At 41.6% G+C, this 21775-nt stretch overlaps 1 protein-coding gene across 2 annotated transcripts in view; it reads right to left on the bottom strand.

Annotated features, from left to right (window-relative positions):
* The window catches only part of RBMS1 (RNA binding motif single stranded interacting protein 1), a 185252-nt gene extending 167009 nt beyond the window's left edge, over positions 1 to 18243 (bottom strand). For both annotated transcript variants that reach the window (XM_089519908.1, XM_089519909.1), the window contains exon 1: positions 17685 to 18243. In XM_089519908.1, the coding sequence (XP_089376034.1) occupies positions 17685 to 17759 (75 nt within the window). In that variant the 5' untranslated portion in view covers positions 17760 to 18243. The remainder of the gene's footprint in view (positions 1 to 17684) is intronic.
* Between the last annotated feature and the right edge of the window lie 3532 nt (positions 18244 to 21775).

Raw genomic sequence — 21775 nt, 5'->3', positions numbered from 1 at the left:
GTATTTTTAAGCTGTATTTTTAAAGTACATTTTAAGCTGTATTTTTAAACTATATTTTTAAAGTGCATTTTTAAGCTGTATTTTTAAACTGTATTTTTAAAGTGCATTTTAAGCTGTATTTTTTAAACTGTATTTTAAAGTGCATTTTAAAGCTGTATTTTTAAAGTGCATTTTTAAGGTGTATTTTTTAAACTGTATTTTAAAGTGCATTTTAAAGCTGTATTTTTAAAGTGCATTTTAAGCTGTATTTTTTAAACTGTATTTTTAAAGTGCATTTTTAAGCTGTATTTTTTAAACTGTATTTTTAAAGTGCATTTTAAAGTGCCTTTTCTGTGTATTTTTGATGCTTTTAATGCTAACAATTGTCCCTTGCTTCGACAAGGATAGTGTGGTGATGATGTGATTTGAGTCAGCTTCTGAAGTTGAGAGAGTGTCACCTTCCAAAGTGTGGTTTTGGTGTATTTTTTGTGCTTTTAATGCTAACAAGTCTCCCTTGTTGTGACAATGATGGTGATGATGATGGTGATGGTGATATTGATATCAGCAAGCCTCTCAGGCATGGCCAATGTTAGCTGCTCTGATTTTTACAAACTCATGTGCAGTGAAAAAAAATCAAAGTCCCTTGACTAAGTACACACTTCTGAGAAGTAGAGTTGGTGCAAGAAACCTGAAACGGCAAATCCACTTCTTGTGAAACCACCTTGACATGTTCAATATGCATAGCCATGTTAAACCATGCTAAGTGTTAAACTCAAGGGGTTTGATTATGGAATAAGCCTCTGAACTATGCAAGAGGCCATGTTAAGTAAAGCCACGGGAAGTGCCCAAATGTGCTGTTGTGTGTGTTTTGGAATGGAGGGGGGTGGTTTGGGCAGAAAAGGAAGTCCATTTCTGCCATCTGACTAGGAATAATGCCCAAATGTCCTCCATTTTGATCATGCCTAAGAAACATGCATTTATATTAACATTTTTAAAAAGCATCAATTTTTTCCGCATGTCCTCCATTTTTATAAAATGTGCCCTACATTTGAAAAGGTTGTCCTACATTTACCCTACATTTGTCCCGGTTTGGAGGTCCTGACTTATGGCAACCCTATCTATACGTCACCCCAGAAATAAGTTTTTATGAGTGTAAAAAGGCTTCCTCCAGATAAGCTGAGATAGGAGTGCTGGTACACATGCATGGAGTTTTTGTTATGGAAGAAAAGAGCAATGCAAGAATTCTTCAAACTAATGGACTACATACAACTAGTAAGCCTTTGTTTGGATGCACTGAATTTCTTTCTATATTGATATGAACTAGGCAACAGTATTCTGCCACTATAACACTCAGTAGCCTTGTGGAGTCTCTCATTCTTATGCTTCGTAGGATCAAAAGTGTTTAGCTGTAATTTTGTGATCGAGGCACTGCAAATTTGAGGTGGGAAGCCCAAGTTCTATGTTCTGACTGTCCAAGACTCAATTTCTAGGCAGGAACAGCCAATTAGGAAAAAAGAAAAGAAAAGCTGTATTCATTCAGTACCCCCATTGCATTGTTTTGTTTTGTTCTTAAAATGCCTTTTTAAAATGCTGCCCAGGACTCTATTAAAGAGATCATGATTATGAGTTTGCAGGAGTTGGACAGAGCAGTGGAGGGCAGGGGATCTGTTGGGGATGTCTCATCCGCAGGGTCGCCATGGGTCAAGATCGATACAAAGGCAGCTAACAACAACAAAACAAACATGTTGAGAATAAAATCTCTGAGGTTATTCATTCTCTCTTGGCACCATAAACTAATTCAGTTGCTTAGAATAAGGATGGAGAGAATGTATAAATATTACTTTTTCAAACTGCAGCTCCCTCAGCCAAGATGGCCACTGGACCACTACAACTACAATCCCTCAGTCAATAATGACCACTGGCTTTGCTGGCTGAAGATTCCAAGCCTTGGGGGTGGATAACCTCCAACCTGCAGACCAGATCTGGCCCTCAGCAAGAAAACAGCAAAAGCAGATTGCAGGAACTGGGCCCGCATAAGTGCCATATAAGTACCAAATAATGACAACATCCATGTTGCAGAAATAATACATTTTGACATTGCTTTAACTGACATGGCTCAATGCTATGGAATTCTGGGTTTTGTAGTTTTGTAGACATTTAGCCTTCTCTGTCAGAGAGCTTTGGGACCACAACAAACTACAGCTCTCAGAATTCCACAGCATAGAGCCATGCCAGTTAAAGTGATGCAGCCACTATTGCTATCATGACTACTTCAGAGAGCACCATCTTAGAAAAACAGAGACTGAGCCAAACAGTATCAAATAAACTTTTGCTCCACTATCTGTTGAAATCAGTAGATTGAAACATATTTAAATCTATATTTAATTGTTGTCGGTGTGCACTAATCAAAAAAATCTAAGTGTGGGAGCATATGTACTGTATACAATTAATTCTTCTGTAACAATAGTTCATTTAGTTGATTCTACCCTACATTAAATTAAACAATAAAGATTGTAGTGATAAGTCAAATACAACTAACAGTTTTTTAAAAACAGAAAAAAGAGCCCATCTTGTAATTTTGGGGTCAATAGTTAAATATAGTTTGCCTCCTAGAATTCATTAACAGAATGTTAGAACCTAAAATCCTCCAGAAAAGAAAAATAAACAAGATATTGTAACAGACTTTAAAACACTGGATTGTGTAATTAAAGTTTTTAATGAAGTATTTACATATCATATATCAAATGGAGCATTCACCTCAGACCTTGGAAAAGTTACTTTTTGGGACTACAACTCCCAGAATCTCTCGGTCATGAGGGCTGTGTGTGCACGTGACCAGAGGTTGAAGTCCAAAAAAGTAATGTTTCCAGCCTCTACCTCATACAGAGTCCGTGCACATACACTCACAATGTACCTGTAACATGGCTGCAGCACTGTAACTACACTGCATTACAACTCCATGTCAGTCTGCAATGTACCATAGATTTGTATTGACAGACTGCAAAGAATTGATTAACTTTAGAATAAAAAAAGAGGCACAGGATCTAAGACAGAATCCAGCCTGTGTTTTGTTGAAATGCATATAGATTACCCCTATTTTATTTGTTTAAGTATTTATATTCCACTTCAAAAGCATTCAAATGAGCAGATGCAATTGCTGTTTAGCAATTATCACTATAACATGCAAAAGCACAGTAAGAAATAAAAATCTAAGTTGAAAGTAATTTGTTTGTATAACACTGTCCATTCCTTCAGCAACTTTTACCGAGTGCCCTCTAACTGCACTTCTGATAATAGCTCACCTACAACCTATTTGCACCGTTGGATTTTATAGTCCAAATGCTGATCATTTCATAAAACTTAACTGGTTAATAGTCCTTCTACAGCCATTTCACTTATACTAGCATTAACTGCAAGTAGGAACCAATGTTCCACAGTTAAATACAACCCTTATGGTTAACTCAAAGTACTATACAAGAATATCTCTATCATCAGGTATTTGTCCTGGCTGCTGCTTTCTTTTCACTTTTGTTCATGACTTAGGACTATCATAAAACCTTGGCCATGCTTTAGCTGCTGCTAGAGCAACGGTTCCCAGCCTCTTCTATGCCTCATACCACTAGCCCATGTTTAATCAATGTTCACTATAAAAGTATATATAACATTTGAAGATGAAGAAGTCTAGTTTCTATTTTTTGAACCACAAATTGAACAATATACAATACTGCAGGTGAACAGACTGAACTTTAACAAAAAATAAGCGTTTACCTCAGTGCATAAAATGCAAATCTAGTTTGAGCAATTAGATTCTAATTTATTCAGGGGGAAAAATGAGTGATGACATAACAATAGCAATAGCATTTACATTTCTATACCACTTAATAGTGAACTCAGCCCTCTCTAGGTGGTTTACAATCTGCAAGTCAAATGCCCCCAACAAGCTGAGTACTCATTTTACCGACCTATGAAAGAGGAGTCAACCTTGGAGCCCTGGAATCAAACTCACAACCTTGTGGCTGCAGTACCAGCATTTAACCACTGCACCACCAGGGCTCCTTTTTACCCACGTCACTCAGGCCCTATACAGACCGGCCTGAAAGACCAGCCTGTGGGCAGAGTTGGGGCATCTGGATGACACATGCCCTTACTCTGCCCACAGGGTGCCCTGACGCTGTGTGTTGCTCCAGACAGAGTGTGGCATCATGGTGTGCCTCCGGCACTGAATCTAGATGATGCTGCGCCGAAGGGGCCCCATATACTGTAGCTGTGCTGCCACTACAGCTGTGGCACCCTTTTGAGGACACAAAAAGGAGCTTTTTGCGGCTCCTTTTTGCACCTTCAGAAAGCCGGATCGGGGTCACAGCGTGAGGTTGCCACGGCTCCGATTCGACGCAAAAAGGGGTGACTGCAGAACCCCTCAAAGACACAAGCTACTCTTTGTCACACCCCACAAAATTCCATCTCTCACCCCCTTGGGGTGTGGGCACCCTAGATTCGGAACTCCTGAGCTAGAGATTTCCATTTATGAACAAGCACAAGGAAAGTTGCCAAACAGGACAAAGAAATTGCTCAGGGCTTTTTGACAATGCACCTCATGCCTTAGTCCCTTTGCTGCCATATGTTCATCCATCCCCCTTGTTGAGCCAATTGGCCATGGAGGAAATAAGGAGGTTGAGGTGTCAGTTTGGTAAATCCCTTCCTCTAGTCCCCTCCTTAACTATAATCTGAGTGCATGTCTTACCAATCATACATCTCTGGTTGAACATAGTAAGCAGATGGGCAGAGACTGTGCTCTTCTTCTTAGAATGCTGCCACACTGCAGAATTAATGCAGTTTGATATCTCTTTAATTTCCATTGTGCAATGTTGTGGAATTATGGGATTTGTAGTTTGGTGGGGCACCAGAGCTCTTTGACAGAGAAGGTTAAATATCTTGCAAAATCCCAGAATTCCATGGTACTGAGACATGGCAGTTAAAGTGTTGTCAAACTGCTTTACTTCTGCAGTGTGGATATACTATCTGGCACTTTTTCAGCACCTTAGCCAGGGGAGCCACTCGCAGCAGACAGGTTACTATTAACAGCATCTCTTCAGTTTTCATGCGCATTCTGTTTGGATGCTGTACTTAAGTACTATGTATGCTGCTTTGTCCAATTCTTGTGTTCACTCTTATTCTACTTGCCATGCTCAGCTCCACATGGCAAGCTCAAGGGAAAATTCATAGCCACCGAGGAGAACTTAGCATGAATACAGCCATAGTTTATTTTCCAGGCTGAAGAAATGAAATGGCAAATGAAAAATACACACTTTTTTTTAAGACAATAAATCTGCAAGCTTTTTCTAGGACAATAAATGGATGGCTAGAAGAAAAGATTACAGACTTTCTCCACATGTTCGTTTGCCATGCAGCTCTGCTGCTATCTTTTGAGTGTGGAAGTTTTCTATTTTCCTTTAAAAGGATTGTAGTCCTGATTTTTATGCTGCTTTTAATTCTTGGGTTTTTTTATTGTCAATAATGGTGTGTTACAGACCGCCTGAAAGCGGTGGTCTGCCGCCGCCAGGAAGCTGCAGCCTCCAAATGGGGAGGCTTCCCAGCGGCAGAAAAGAAGCCGCAAAAAGCAGCTTCTTTTCGCGCCACGCTTGCGACGCACGAGTGCGCAAATGGCGCACTCGTGATGTCACAAGGCAAGGGCGACGTGCGGACGCTAAGCATCCAGCACGTAAAAATGGTGGTGCCCGTGTGTATAGGGTGCCACCATTTTTACACCCTCGTCACGTGCTAGGGGTGAGGCCAGTATGGATGCTAGGTCCTCAACCAACCCCTAGCACGTGACAGGGGTGGCGCAAAGGCCTGTGCGGAACGGGCCAATATTTTTAAAGTTTATATTATTTTGTTAGTCTAATTGTAAAAAGCAATTTACAAAATGGAAGCTAATATTCTGAGCGGGGAGGGAGAGGAAAGAAGACGTGCTGGAAGTGTTTCCTGGCATGTTCGATAAAAAGGGGGAGGTCATAAAAGCTGACCTATTAGACAAAAGTTGGGGTTTCCAAGAAGGGGTTTGGTCCAGGTCAGGAACGCTTGCTGGCTCATGCTGGACTCAACCCACAAATTACTCTTCTTAAGTAGCTCAGCCGTATCTGAGTGTATGAGGTCATTTTTTAGTGTGGGATGGCACCCTGGGTTCAATTATGTGATTCTCTAGATGCTTAGTATCAGTCCAGCCCTTCTCCTGCAGCCCATGTTCTCTTCCTGTACGTTAATTTTCTACAGGCTGGTGTAGGGAAAAGGTACATTCCCTATAATGTGTCTGATACTTCACAACTGCTGCACCTGAGTAGTCTTAGAACTCCTTTGTGGTATTTGTAATGTAGTTTCTAGACCAGGGAACTTTTTTTTGGGGGGGGGGCTGGGTATGCAAATAGTGACAGGTAAGTTTACCCCACATGCCCCTGTGAGTTTATGAAATGAACCACCAGAGATCATTGTTGTCAGTGTGTGGTTTGTGCTCCCCTTGGATGTCTGGCAAAATAAACTTTTTTTCCCTTTGAACCTTTGTCCTTGAAAAGATGTGTGCTCTTTCAGGCAGGCCCCTCCCCACTAAACTATGTGTGTGCTGTGTCGTGTGTCGGTTCTCCTTTGTGTTCTCTGCTCCTCAGTGGTGGTGGTGATGAATGTAAGGTGACTTGACCTCTTGTATGAAGAGGTACCAAGAGACTTGCAGTAGTGAAGCCATATAAAATGGCACCTCAGCTACCAGAACCACTGGGGTGTTGTTGCTGAGGCCATGTTATATATTGTGATGTACACACATTTGCTGGGCATAGATCTTCATTTAGTGTGTTGTGCATGGCTTGAACATGTGAGGCATTACTGGTGGTGCCCCTAACTGGGCTTTGGTGCGGACATGGGTCATGGTTGCATTCTTGTTTTTATGCTTAGCTATCAAGGGATAGGGCTAGCCACCTACCTCCTCCTGAGCTGGCTGACTATAGGAACAGAAGCCAAGTGTACTTAGGGGATGCTTGCTCTGCCTTCCTCCCTCCTGGGTAATTTAAAAAATTTAACTGTTCTCTAACCTAATGCTCTCAACCATTGGTTTGATCTACAGGAAAGGATGAGAAAATTTCTCAGGCTGGGTAAGGGTTGTTCTAATCCTAGATCTTTGTTGATGAATTCCATTTTGATTCCATTCAAGTTAATCAGATTTTCAAAAACTCTTATGTAAGTTTGCTCAATCTCATGTCATAGGCAGATGACTACACTATAAAGTATTTGCAGACATTTGCATATATAGACTCTATGCTTTAACACAGGGGCAATCGGCGGCAGGACTGGGCTGGGGCCGGTCCCAAGGCCTCGCTGGGCCGGATCCGGCCCGCGGGCCATAGGTTGCCTACCCCTGCTTTAACAGTTCTTTTCCCAAGAAGAAAAACAAAACAAATTTGCTATTCTGTAACAGATTAGCAGATTAAATCCTATACACGGAACTCTGTCCTCCAGCTGTCTTTATTTGCAAGAATACCTTTGGTTCCACCTGAGTTCCAGAAGCATTTTAGGAAGAAAAAAAAGGTGGATCGTTGCAGCTTCATCTTGACGTGCACCCAGAGAAATGGAAATAAATTAAGGACATCCTAGAGGCGTAAGAGTTGGGGGAAGGACCTCTGCGGCTACACCCCTATTTTTGTCCTTTCTATGCTTCATATACTACTGGGGAATTCTGAGAGTCCCAGTCCAAAAAATAGCATTTCAAGCTCTGGGATAGCCCTGCTGGCCATACAGCAAAATGAAACAAAATCCAATATCCACAAAAGAACACTACACACTGGCCAACGAAAATGCACAAAACACATTATACGAGCTTTTGAAGCTCCAATGGGTTCCTCATCAGGCAAAAGATGTTTAAAAATCATACAAGAGAAGTGTGGAAAGTGTTGATAATAGAGTCACAGCCTAAATTTTGCATCAGATGTTGTCTCTGCTCTAGTTTAGTTAGTTTGGAAGGATCCCAATGCAGACAGAGGCCACTTCCCCTTTTTTGGTCATGTGGGGACTGAGACAAAAGGCAGTAAAATTTGAACTCCATTAGCAACAACAAAGTAACTTTTCTTGAGATCCAAAGTGTCTTTGTTTTGCAAACAATAATTTCAAGATCTGTTGTGCTATCAACTAGTGTCTAAATCACACGGGGGGGGGGGGGGGTGTTTCACAAGCAAAGCAGGCCCCCTGATAGATTTGTGGAGAAGAAGGAGTGAATGGCAAAAGAGGGATGCAAGATCTCCAACTCATGCCAATGTCATCTCAAACGTGGCTTAAACTATTCAGTCTTCAGTATCAAGCTGACACTAACTAGCTTTCACCATTCTTGTCACAGATTTAAAGTATAATTTTATTATGTGGTGAAGCAGTTGTACAACCATGTATAAATGTGCAAAATCAGTTTGGTAGGGGAATGATAGGCTTAGTCATACATAGTAGCCTTTTCAAAATGTCTCTTATTTTACAAGGAATTTTAAAAGGAATTTTAAACAGCTGTTCTTCAACCATAAAGGATATCAGACAACTTGAAACATGGAAATCTGTGAATATTCAACAAGATTTCTGTGTGTGAGTTATTATAGGCTTAGCTGTTATTGTACCCATGACTGCTATGGCATTTTCTGGAAAATGATTTGTGGCAAACCACTATTCAGGTTCAAACAGGAGTGAGATGGACCTATTTAGAAGCACAACCATAATCTGGTCAGAATTGCTTGCTAGAAAGTTTCCCAAGTGGATCGAAGACCCTATCCTAGTGGCAGTGCTGGAAATAAAGCAAACAGGACTGGGAAAGGAGTGGTGCAGTGAAAATAAACACTTGTTTTTCCTGGGGTATATAGAAGATTCTGCATTATCTCCCTGAAGACCAAACTGCTTTTTACCTGTAGGCACTGCAGAAGGACTTAATATATCTAACAGATGCTGCAGTTAGGTGTGGGGAGAAATAAACATACTACTGGGTGCTACAGAGTAAATTAGCAAAAGATTGATAAGCAGATGAAGCAACTATTTGTAGAACAGAGGGATGACCTTGAGATAACCTTACTGACTAGCCCTGGGTGCCCTAGATTTTTAGCATTCCTTTAAGTAAGTTTGGTGAGGTTATAGAGGTTCTGTCACCAGATCTGAGCGAGATAGGAGTGCTTTGAAAGGAAAGGAAATAACATCAGTGATATCTCCCTTTCCCAGTTGGTAGTTTATGATGACCTCCTGGGGTACTTTGCACACTACTCATATATAGTACTATGATTCCACTTTAGTTGCCATGGTCCCATCCTATAGAATCCTTGTGTGTTGTAGCTTGGTGAGACACAAAAGGAACTCTCTCCAGCTGAGAATTTTTAATACTCTTCCCTAAACTACAAGTCCCAGATTCCACAGGCTATTTCCATGGCAATTAAAGTGAGAACATAGAACTATATTTGTGTAGTGTGAAAGAGCTCTAGGGCTCAATGGACATTGGCAGAACAAGCAGGTATTGGTGGGAACAATGATAGGAGTCAGAACATAGTTCAGTGCTTCATTTTTCTGCAGAAAAAAAAATCCACTAAAATGTTAACATTCATTGGGAACAATAAGTATACAGCAATATAGTACAGACTGAGTTGCCTTAGCCAAAATTCCAAAATCTGAAATATTCCAAAAACTTTTTTCATGGCTGGCTGAGAAAGTCACACTTTTGATTTCTGATGGTTCAATGTACACAATTGTTTCATGCACACATTAAAACTATTGTTTAAAATTTCCTTCAGGCTAGGTGTATAAAGTGTATATGAAGCCTAAATAAATTTTGTGTTTAGACTTGAGTCTCATGTCCAAGATACCTCATTATGTACATATATGGAAATACAAATATTCTAAAACAAAAAAAAAAACAAAACAAAACAAAAAAACCCCCAAAATCCAAAACACCTCTGGCCCCAAGCATTTTGGATAAAGAAGACTCAAGCATGGTAGCTCCCAAGTTGTCCCAGACAGCAAAGTTATTTGTATATCTTAAATCAGAATATACAATCTTCAAGAGAACCCAGATTAATTGTGCTCTAGCTGTTATGAGATTAAAAATTTTAGCTGTTTTTCTTTAGGAACTGTGTAAGAGAGTAATTATATTTTATTGATTTGTAAAAGGCATAAGAGAGACAGTAAAATAAAAACACCACTGCACATAACAATCAAAACCAATATTTTTTGTTCACTTTTTGTCTGTGGAAGTCAAATCAAAACTAAAACTGTGCTTAATGTATGATCCACTTTCTACAAACATACCAAGGAGTGTCTAATTTCTTCTCTTCAGCCTGTTAAAGTTTTTATCCTCATAATAACCCTGTAAGTCTGACAAGTAGCTCTCTAGTTAAGATTCTGTGTAGTCCATCAATGTCTTTTAGATTTATGAGCCAAGAATGCAGATCCCTGAGGGAGAGGGAAAACACTGAGAGAATGATTGGCCCATGGTTAGTTACACAGTCAACCTTAGAGCCAAGTATGGATTTAAACTCTGGTCTCCCAGAGCTAGTTCTAGTCTGATATTTTAACCACTATATCAAATAGTCCCGTTCAGCCAAATACGTATGGCTTACAGAACATTAAAAATTGTTTAACAATTATAAGTCAAACTGCTAAATAAGTTCATGCTTCCTTTAGATCCATGACAAATTTTCCAATTCAAAATTTTCCAGAAAATCCTAATCACTGGGTGGAGGCCTTTCTGGAAACTCACTGGATGTCAGCACCTGAGCTAAATCACCAAATAAGGCACTTTCCACCCACCAGGTGGACCATGAAGAGTAAACAGACACAACTCAGGGTGGCTGGGCTCCAAACATACAGAATCTTAAGGAACAACAGACAGGAAGATGAAGAAGTAAGCCAGTCTTTTTACCTTTGTGACCCACTTTACATCTATATCCAGATGTCACACATACCCACTTGACACAGTATATGAATAAAAATATTTTATTCATTTAGTGTGCGTATTTTCATTCACACATTCATTTATATTCATATTTTTGCAGCGTCATTTCTGTACTGCGATGTGCAGACGCTAAGCGTCCGCTACGTCAAAATGGCAGTGCCCATGTAGAATGGGCGCCACCATTTTGTTCATGCTGGCACGTACTAGGGTTAAGGGCATCCAGAAAGGACGCCCCTTTCTAACCCTAGTACATGCCAAGCACGTACTTTTTGGCTGTCTGGAACCTGCCATTGATTGGTATCATATGTCATCATTGTCATTTTACTCTACCTCAAGGACCTGATTAGGATGGTTGCTAACACACTTAACTGAGGATAAGAGGAGAGCTACCTAGGCAGGGAGATCCTCTACCTGGCCCTTGTGGCTCACTGGAAAAGCTTGAGATGGAAAGCTCAGGAAAAGAAGGTGATGCTAGTGCTCCATGAATCTTTAGCTTGAAGGGGAGGTCCAAGCAGAAGAACCTCTGGGCCTGAGAGATAAATGCAGCCCAAAGGGCCCAGGAAAGGAACTTGATGCAGGACAAAGCCACACTTCCATGCAGGCACTACATATTTGGTCCCAGTGAAGTAACTGGGAGAAGAGGTGGCCTAAATCCCTTGATATGGAATGACCAAAACTGTTGGTGTTGGGGAAGGGGTAATTTCTGTTTTGGGAGCAGGCACTTCAGTAAAATGTTTTTGTACTGGCCTTGTCCTTGGTAGAGTTTGTGAGCTGATGGTGGGGTTCAGGTATATTCCCTCTTCCAATACAGACCCAACACAGTCCATGGCCAGATTTAGTATGAAGAGCATTTTGTTCTATGACATAATGAATCTCCCAGATTTGAATCAATCCTATCCAATTTGTTTGTCCATGACTTAACTTGTAAGGGAACTAAGTTTGTTTTCAAAATTAATGTGTGAGAGAAACACACTTTAGTAATATAAATATGGTTTTAATAAAACACTTTGGCTTGATAGGTAAACTGAACACTTCATTGCACAGCCTGACTACCCATGAAAGGGCTGAATGGTGGTGGTGTTTTTTTTTTTTTTTTAAAGTTCATTCATTCTGCAAGTCACTGTCTAAATAAGCAGAAACTTGCCAACTTCTGGATTAGAGCAGCTACCGCTGTTCTTCCTAGTAGAATATCTCCAGTTGGCTATATTCATACCTCAATAAGGCATATAGAAGCAAAGAACATTGGATTGCCTTTATAATCTGATCTCAAGAAGCATTTCTGCTTTTCATTGCTCTTAAATATTATGCACATTGCAGCAGCTAGACCATATTCAAATCAAATTGGAATCCGATTGGTAACAACTTGAAGGCATACAACACAACACAAAGACCAACTTCAGAAATCGATTTTAGCTATAATTTACTGACCCTAAAGAGAACCTATTGCAGGGTTTTCTTGACAGGATTTGATCAGAGGAGGGTTTCCATTGCCTTACTTTGAATTTGAGCAAGTATGATTTGCTCAAGGTCACCTTGGTCCAAAAATATACTGCAGAAATAATCCATCTTGAGACTGCTTTAATTGCCCTAACTCAATGCTAGGGAATTCTGGGAACTGTAGTTCTGTGAGACAGTTAGCCTTACCTGTCAGACAGCTCTGGTGCCAGAATAAACCACAATTTCCAGGATTTCTTAGCACTGAGCCAGGGCAGTTAAAGAGGTCTCAAACTGGATTATTTCTGCAGTGTGTTTTGGACCTCAGTGGGCTTCCACAGCTGAATGGGGATTTGAATCATGGTCTCTCAGAGTCCTAGTCCAGTACTCAAATCACTACACCAAACTGGCTCTCTTGACCTTTGGAAAATGTTAATTAAAGAATGAATCTAACAAAGCTACATCTTTGTTAACAAAGCTACATCTGTACGAATTCTTTATTTTTTAAATACAACCATATGTACAAGTTAGAACTGCATTCTCATAGCATTGTACAACAAAATCGATTCTTGCAGTTCCAAAGTCCTTTATCCCACTAGCCCACTCAGAGGTTTACTAAGGCTTTTCTTCCTTAGTGAAACCTCCAGCTGAGCTTGTGATATAAATGACTTTATACCAGACAAGACACGGTATTTGATTTAACATGGCTGTTTAGAGAATAAACAGGCACTACAAACACATACTCTCAGTCGTAGAGGAAGGCAAAGGCAAAACCTGCATTGAACCAATCTTGCAAAAACAAAAACAAAATACCCCACACATAAAAGGTTTTTCATAAGTCAGAAATGACTTAAAAGTGCACAACAATAACAAAACAGAGGGGGAAAAGAATTCATTTAACATGGTCATCACAGACAAATGCTACAATATACAGTGATAGTTTATGTGTATCCTTTTTGATACATAACTAAAGATTCAAAGTCGCTGAGAGTTAAAATTCAAGATTAGAAAATTGTTCTTAGTCAGCATTTTTCTACTGAACATTTTGTCACAGCTTTTATCAGAAGAGGCCATATCATACACATTATCAATGTGTGTGCTCACATATACACACAAATATATCCCATGTTTTCTTCGGATAAGCCAGAGGTATAATACTTGCCTGTATTCTATGTGGTTTTAGCTACTATAAGGATTATTATTATTAACCTTTATTTATGAATCTCTTACTTCAAAAAAATGTCCAAGAACCCAACCATTCATTCTTACATTTCTGTACTTGCATTGTAGTCCATCTGTGCATGTTAAATGTGCATGTTAAAAATGTCCTGTATTCTGTGTGAATGTGGACACAGTCATAACACAACAATTATTGTATGATATATACTAATCATGTTCCTATTGTAAAAAAAACCCAAAAAACTATAGAAAAAAACTTATTGTATAGCAATAGTATGGGCAGAATCCAGCCAGAATTGAATTGCACCAACTTAAATAAGAAAGGTGAGCTTTTGTGCTGAAATAAGTAAGACTTATGTGGTCAGATATGGCTAAATTCTCACCAGTGACACCTCTCCTCTTTCCATCCAATAACTGATTTAATAACATATGGCCTCCATTTATAGATGCATAATACTTATTTTGAATTTATTCCACACTGAACCAGTTATTTCTGTTCTGAAAAGAGTAATTGCCACTTTGATCCACCAAATTTAGCACCTAAGTGTGGGATGCATAGACACTGAATCACAGCACTGTATACAATTCCTTGTTCCCATAATTATGTTGTATAAATAATAAATACGTTTTAGGACTAGCTGTGATGAAGACTTTAAAACTGGAAGGTTTCAGTTGCTTCACATGAATTGATTTGGATGAACTTTTAAAAATAAATTAAAACAGGATATAGGAATATTGGACCTTACAGGCCCATTCAGGGTTTTTTTTATTCTTTTTGAAATGTATAAATGAACATTTATATTTTCTACTGAAATAGGAATCATTAGATTAATTCCAGATATCTATTCCCTGCAGGTTGTCATTTTTTAAAAAATATATATATCTATAGGTGTCATCCTATAGGTTTCACTCCATAAAAGGTTATTTGATCCATTAGAGAAAGGAGACATTTTTCAGATATTTCCCTTGTCCCCTGTAGTCCTCCCCCCAGTTCTGCTCCAAATAGTTGGGGCACCTTCTGGAACAGTGAGAAAGAGGAGATATGGGGAGCTTAGGGGTGAGAGAAGCACTAAAAATCACCTTTCTCTTCATCCCACTGATGGAGAAGGTGAAGGAGCTTTCTGTGAGTGGAGCGACACCAATTGCATACAACTGTATAAAATTTTCCTTTGATCCATTTTTTTAAAGTTTCAGTTTTGTCTGCTTTACTTCTATTGTTGCTGACCATACTTGGATACATACGAGAGTAATTAAGTGAAGGCATGCTTTTTAAACTAAACTACAGTGGAAATACAGTGGGACCTTTAAGGATAATAATAATTTGACTAAACTTCAAGGCCCAATTTATAGGAAGAGGGGGGAAAATCCACATTATTATATGAAGTAGATGTCTGACCTTTTTTCAACTGCAATTATCTCTAATTTGCCTTTCTACCCACCCATCCCCATTCAAAACCCCCAACAACAGGATGCCAATGAAATAGGAAATTTGTATACAATCATCAAATCCAGTAGTTCATATATATAGGTCAAATGGATGTTTGTGCTTCTTATGAAATAAAGAGATGAAGACTAATGTGATTTCAGACCATAATTTTATAGGAATGACTGCAAGACATGTTATGAAAATGTCATTGTCTTCAGTATAAATCAATATTAAATACTTTATACAGGAAGCACACTTTCAGAAGATGTTCCTCACGGCTTTCTTTTGTATCCTAATTACAACTGCAAGCTTATTACTGTTTATCTCTTCCTTCAATTATTTATGGGGCAAAAAGAAAAGGACTGCATTATCCATATTAAAATATTATGTGCCTGCTATCTCTATTATTAATGCCATACAAAAATAGCTCAGGTAAATATTCTTGCACAAAAATGTTTTGCTTTCCACCAACACTCATTTATTATTCATAATTTTAAGTGTTGAAAAGTTTTCTTTGAAAATTTGTGTCCTACAATTTTTTACTCTGCATTGCTGAAATAATGAAGGACACATTTCCATGAAGGCTGCAATCATAAGCCATGCTTATTTGGAAGTAAGTACCATTAAAATCAAAGCACATATCCACTTTAAAAAAAAGAGGCACTGATTCATTCACATCCAGCTTTTATACAAACTACCTCTGTAATGGCTTCACTTCAACAAAATGCTCAGACGTGTAGTAACTTGAAGTTACTTTTCATGCACTGCTGGTATTCACAATTTGAAGTATAACAATACAATTTCTAATTTCTAACAGGCAGAAATAGATTTGGCAAATTTAAAGAGGTCTCCTTCCACTGCCAAAGACACCAAAGATATTTGTCAGAGCTGCCTGGTTCTCAAAATGGGGAGCTAAGGGCTCTTGAAGGAGTAGTATGTAGTTGCTAGGAGAAATGTGGGCTTCCTCCCATTCCCTTTTACTCTTGCTACTTGCCATAACCTGGTCACTACTCCAATTTTTAAATTACAGGCAAGAAAGAAAGGCTGCTTATCAGAACCATGAAGAGCTCTCTTAGTAACTGCCAAAAAAGGATTAAAATCTGTCTGGTTCATACACAAATCTGATAAATGTTACAGATGTGATTACTGACAGCCACAGATATTAGCCCTTCCACTTTGGGGGGACAGTGTATACCATTCTGTGATGACAACTACATTTAGATGGCTCTTGATAGTCACCAGTTCATATCTAAGATTTCAAAGGAGAATGTCCACATCTGATTGTCAGCCTTCACTTTTTAATCAGATTTCAGGCATGCATCAAATTAATGACAAAAAAAATTATACCATCTGCATAGGCCTACAATATAAGCATATTGTGCAAGGCTGGTCGATGGTGAACATACTGCATGCCAAATCTCCCAGACCATTGATGCAACCAGCTCTGCATTTGCCAGTTTGCAGCATGATGTTTCTAGAGCTGTGACACTGGGCTGGCACAGGCATTTCCACAGACAGTCAGAAACATATGCAAGCTACGTCAGATGCACTTGAACAAAAACCAACCAAACAACAAACCTAAAGGCAAGCTAGTATGAGGCTGCAATTTCAACTGACAAAAGAGTTTTTCCTCACTGTCACCTCCAAGGCCAACACCACTTCCTCCTTCAATAATGTAGAGAAAAGGACAGCTACTTCTTGGCTCCATGAAAACATAAACCACAGACACTGTTGACCAATTTGGTCTGAAATACTCCAGCAAATATTGCACATTTCCTTTAAAGCAAACTTTAAAAAAACGTGCAGATATGTAGCTTCCCCCCCCCCCCCCCTATTTGCAGAGTTTAAAGTTATCTTCAGGTTAGTTGGAAGTTAAAAGAACAAAAAGGTGTTTTAAAAAATGCGGCTAGTAGGGTTTGGTTAAACTTGATCCCATTTTGTTCTAGCAGCAGAGGAGAAAGACAGAATAATGGGAGGAAGAAAGGAAGGAAGGAAGGAAGGAAGGGCAGAAGGCTTCACTCAAACTCCCCAGAGAAGCCCCAGGCAGTGAAATGCCCCTCACTGCACTGATCTCCATTTAAGGTGGAGGGAGGGGGGTTGTAGCTGAGAGGAGGAGACATCTCAGAAGGCGAGCGGGGAATGGAAGGCTCTCTGGATGAAAGGAAGAGGGAAGGCAGAGGGGCAGAAGGGCAGGGAGGGAGATGGGGAGGAAAGGCAAGCTGAGGCAAGGCAGGAAGGGGCTCAAGAGTCAGAGCAAGATGGGGAAAAGAGGGGGGGGGGCTATCAGATGCCTTTGGGCAAAGGAAGGGCAGAAGAGGCTCACTCCCAGGCAGCCAGAGCTGGAGGGGAAAGCCTGCCAAATGTCTTTCTCTCTGGCACACAGAGAGAGAGAGAGAGAGCTCCCAAGAGGAGGCAGAGTCAGGGACTGCGGGCTCTTCTGTGTGTGGGAGCGGGGGGGGGGGGGAGAGCTGTAACACGATGCCATCCCCACGCACCCCCCTCCTCCTCCTCCTCCTCCTCCTGCCTCCTCCCCAGCCTTCCAGGCTATAGTTAGCACACACAAAAAGCCTGCAAACTGCAGCCCTGCCCCACTGTCCCTGGCAAAGAGGGAGAAAGAGACAGAAATAAGGGAGGAGGAGGAGGAGGAAGAAGAGGCGAGGGAAAGAGAGTGAGAGGGTGGGTGACGAGGAGGAGGAAGAAGAGGAGGGGGTCCCCTACCTTGGCCTGCAGGTACTGAGGGTAGTAGTAGGTGGTGTACTGGGGGTACATCTGCTGTTTCCACACTTTGCCCATGAAGCTGGAAGAAGGGAGCCCGCAGCGCAGCAGGGAGGAGGAGGAGGAGGAGAGGAGGAAGAGGGAGGGCGCTTGGCAAGACGAGGAGGAAGAGGAAGAGGAGGAAGGCCGAGGAGGAGGAGGAGGAGGAGGAGAGGGCTCGCTCTCTGGCGCGCGCTCTTTTGCTCTCTCCCCAAAAGTGTCCCTGGAGCAGGAAGGAGTGGGTTCCCTTTCTTCGTTTTCCTCCTCTTCTTCTTCGTCTCCTTCTCAGCAAAGGCTGGAAGCCTCTTCCTCACCCCCTCCTTTTCCTTTTCCTTTTCCTCTTCCTCTGTTTCTTTTTCCCCTCACAAGAGAGGAATGAAAGAGTCCAGAAGGTCTTCTTCCTTGGAGCTGCAGAGGGCACCCAGGAGGAGGAGGAGGAGGAGCGCCCAGGCTTTGGGGGGCGGGTGACTGGCCTGCTTCCCCTCAGCCGCCTCCTCCCTCTGCCTTTGCCTTGCCTCCGCCTTCTTCTCCAGCCCCCGAGGCTTGCCAGAGACCCCCACCCCCCAGGCCCACAGAGAGACAGCCCTGCCTCCGCCGTGGAAAGCGGTCAAGAAGGAGCCAAGGGCGGACTGCGGCTGCGGCAGTGGCGGCGGCGGCGGTGGTGGTGCCAGGGGGAGAGGGAGGAGGAGCTTCCCCAAGCCCCCCCCAACCCCCCCAGACACCCAGCCGGAGCCGCCAATAGAGAGACTAGAGACAGGCAGGGAGAGCAAGGCAAGAGGAGCCACAGCCAGGGAAGGAGTCGCCCAGGAGGAGGAGAGCCAGGAGACACCGCTCTCTTTTGCGGGGGATCCTCGCCCAAGCCCCGCTTTTTTTTGGGGGGGGGGTTAAGGCGCCCAGATCGGAGGGAGAGAAGGGCTGCTGAGACTCAGAAAGTTTGGAAAGCGGGAAGCTGCACACAGGCAGAGGCACAGGGATCCCTGCCTCCTACACATACACACAAACACAGAGGCATCCCTGCTTGCCAGACACACAAACACACATCCCTGTCTTACAAACACACACACACAGGCATCCCTACCTGTCTGCCACACACACATCCCTGTCTTACACACACACCCCTGCCTAACACATACACAGAGCCATCCCTGCCTCTCTCTCTCTCTCTCTCTCTCTCTCACACACACACACACACCCCTGCTTGCCCTGAGGACTGCCTCCATTCCCTAGCTTCTCTCTTGCCTATTCAGTGCTCAGCAACCCGCCTGCCACCTGCAAACAGCTCTCTTGCTTGTCAGTGTCATTTTGAAAGATCAGTGGGGCCATCGTCACCTTCTCTCTCAGAAATTTGTTGTTGTTGTTGTTGTGTGCCTTCAGGTTGTTCCCAACTTTTGGAGACCTTAAGGTGACCCTATCACGGGGTTTTCTTGGCATGTTTCTTCATAGGAGGGTTTGCCATGGCCATCCTCAGAAGCTGAGAGTGTGTGACTTGCTCAATGTTATCCAGGTTTGCATGGCTGACCCAGGATTTGAACCCTGGTCTCCATAGCCCAATGCTCAAGCAACTATGCCACACTGGCTCTCTAAGAGCTTTGTGGAGTAATATACATTGTTGTTGTTTTTCAAAATGGGGTTCTTGGGTTTGTTGTTCCTGAACATTGTAGCTCACCCCAAAACAAGGCAGTATCATCAAGTGCAAAAGGAGTTGTACTGCAAATGCAAACAGAGGATAGAAGGGAGCCCCTCACCCAGCCCCCCCTCAATTCATCCTGATATCCTTTTGTTCCAGTAGTTCTCCCAACTAATTCCCCAAGCTGAGTCAACCAGCGAATTCCAAGAGCATACATTCTGTTGTACAAGTAGTTTTCACCTTAATTTAGTTTTCTTCTGCTCAGTATACTAGTGTATTTGTGTTCTTCACTGCTCTCAAATCAGCTTCGACTTATGGGAACCCTATGAGAGGCCTCCAAGTCACCTTGTTATCAACGGCCCTGCTCAGATCTTACAGATGGAGAACCATGGATTCCTTTAGATCTTGTTGTTGGGTGCATTCAAGTCATTTCCAACTTATGGTGACCCTAAGGTGAACCTATCATAGGGTTTTCTTGGCAAGATTTGTTCCGAGGCAGTTTTGCCATCACCTCCTTCTGACGCTGAGAGTGTGTGACTTGCCCAAGCTCACCCACTGGGTTTCTTGGCTGAACTGGGAATCAAACCCTAGTCTCCAGAGTCATAGTACCAACACTCTCAAACTACTATGCAACGCTGGAAATGCCACCTTCCTCTTTTCCTACTACCTTCTACTTTGCCAAACATTATGGTCTTTTTTTAGTGAGTCATGCCTTCTTGTTGGTTATATTGGCCCCTGTGCCCCTCAGGACATCTTTAGTACAATTCAGTCATGAACATCATGGGAGCAGAGGTTGCAATTTGGAAACTTAAGCGTCCATATTTCTTGACAGTCTGCTCCTGCAGTTCAGCCTCTTCCCCAGTTACTAACCATCAGCTGGGCCTTCCAAAACCTTCCTGCCTTAATCTCGTTCTGTTTTTCTGAACAGCCCATTATTTCTGAGTTGTGCCTCTTTGCCTAATAATTTCCTCTTCCTAACCACAATAGCTGCTTCCTGGGATGAGTAAGAAAAGGAACCTTCCCTGCCTTTGTGATCCAAGTCCCTTCAAGCATCTCTGTGTCATTCTGAAGATTTAAAAGAGGATGTGAGAGCACTCCTCTGCTCAACAACAGAGAAGCCTCAGATGATCAGTCATCAGAATTAGGGTACCACAATGAAAAGAAAAAGATGCATACAGATTTGAAAAGCTGAACCTTCTACATATCTGCATGAGAGTAAGCCCCTCTGAGATCTTCAAGGATCACTTATGAATGTGCATACACTGAACTGGGTTGTTGGGAAGCTCTGGATAAGAGCTGGACCAAATGGTTAGGCAAGAAAATGGTTGTGTGGCCAGAAGAAGGTGGCTTGTAGGAGGAGATTATTTTTCAAAGTGTTCTAAGGTAGATAGTATAGTTTGTCTTTGTTTCCACAGACAAGACAAGAAATAATGTTGAAGGGTCTGGAAGCCGTGCCTTATGAGGAAAGACTTAAGGAGCTGGGTATGTTTAGCCTGGAAAAGAAACAGTTAAGGGGTAATATGATACCCTCTTTTAGTATTTGAAGGGGTGTAATACTGAGGATGGAACAAGCTTGTTTTCTGCTGCTCCAGAGACTAGGCCATGGAACAATGGATGCAAGCTCCAGGAACAGATATTTCACCTCAATATTAGGAGGAACTTTCTGACAGTAAGGACTGTTCAACAGTTGAATACACTCCCTCAGAGTGTGGTAGGGTCTCATTCCTTGGAGTTCTTTAAACAGAGGCTGGGTGGCCATCTGTCGGGGGATGCTTTGATTGTGATTTCCTGCATGGCAATGAGTTGGAATGGATGGCCCTTGAGGGCTCTTCTAACTCTAGATGGCCTCTGTGGTCTCATCTATGATTCTTTGGTTGTCTGGAACATCTGCACATTTACTAGCACATAGGTCCTATTCCAAGATAATATGATTTTACGTGGAATTAACCACACAACTAACAGCCAGTCATCTAAGACTTTGAAGGAATGGATTTCAGATAAAAGTTTATCTAGTGCTTTCCTTTATATAAAATGCATGGAAGTAGAAATGCTTTGTCCAGTATGAGACAGGTGTGTTGTTGTCATTAATGAGACGATTGCTGTCATTTAAGCAATATGTTAATTAATTTATTGAGTTACTTACATTCCTAGCCTATTCCATGCCAGACACTGAGGGCACGTACTAGTCTATTGGTTAATTCTATTTTAACTTTTTTGTATTTTTAGTGTATTTTTAGTGTTATGTACTTTTATTTCTGGTCCAAAACATACTGCAGAAATAATCCAGTTTGAAATTGCTTTAACTGCCCTGGGTCAGTGCTAGGGGATCCTGGGAATTGTTATTATTATAACATCAGAGCTCTCTGATAGAGAAGGCTAAATGTCTCATAAAACTACAGTTCCCATAATTCCGTAGCACTGACCCAGG

This window comes from Sceloporus occidentalis, unplaced genomic scaffold, assembly GCF_023333645.1.
Source record: "Sceloporus occidentalis isolate IW3139 unplaced genomic scaffold, rSceOcc1.0.p SCAF_4, whole genome shotgun sequence".
Lineage (NCBI taxonomy): Eukaryota > Metazoa > Chordata > Lepidosauria > Squamata > Phrynosomatidae > Sceloporus > Sceloporus occidentalis.
This window is presented reverse-complemented; position numbering and strand designations above follow the sequence as displayed.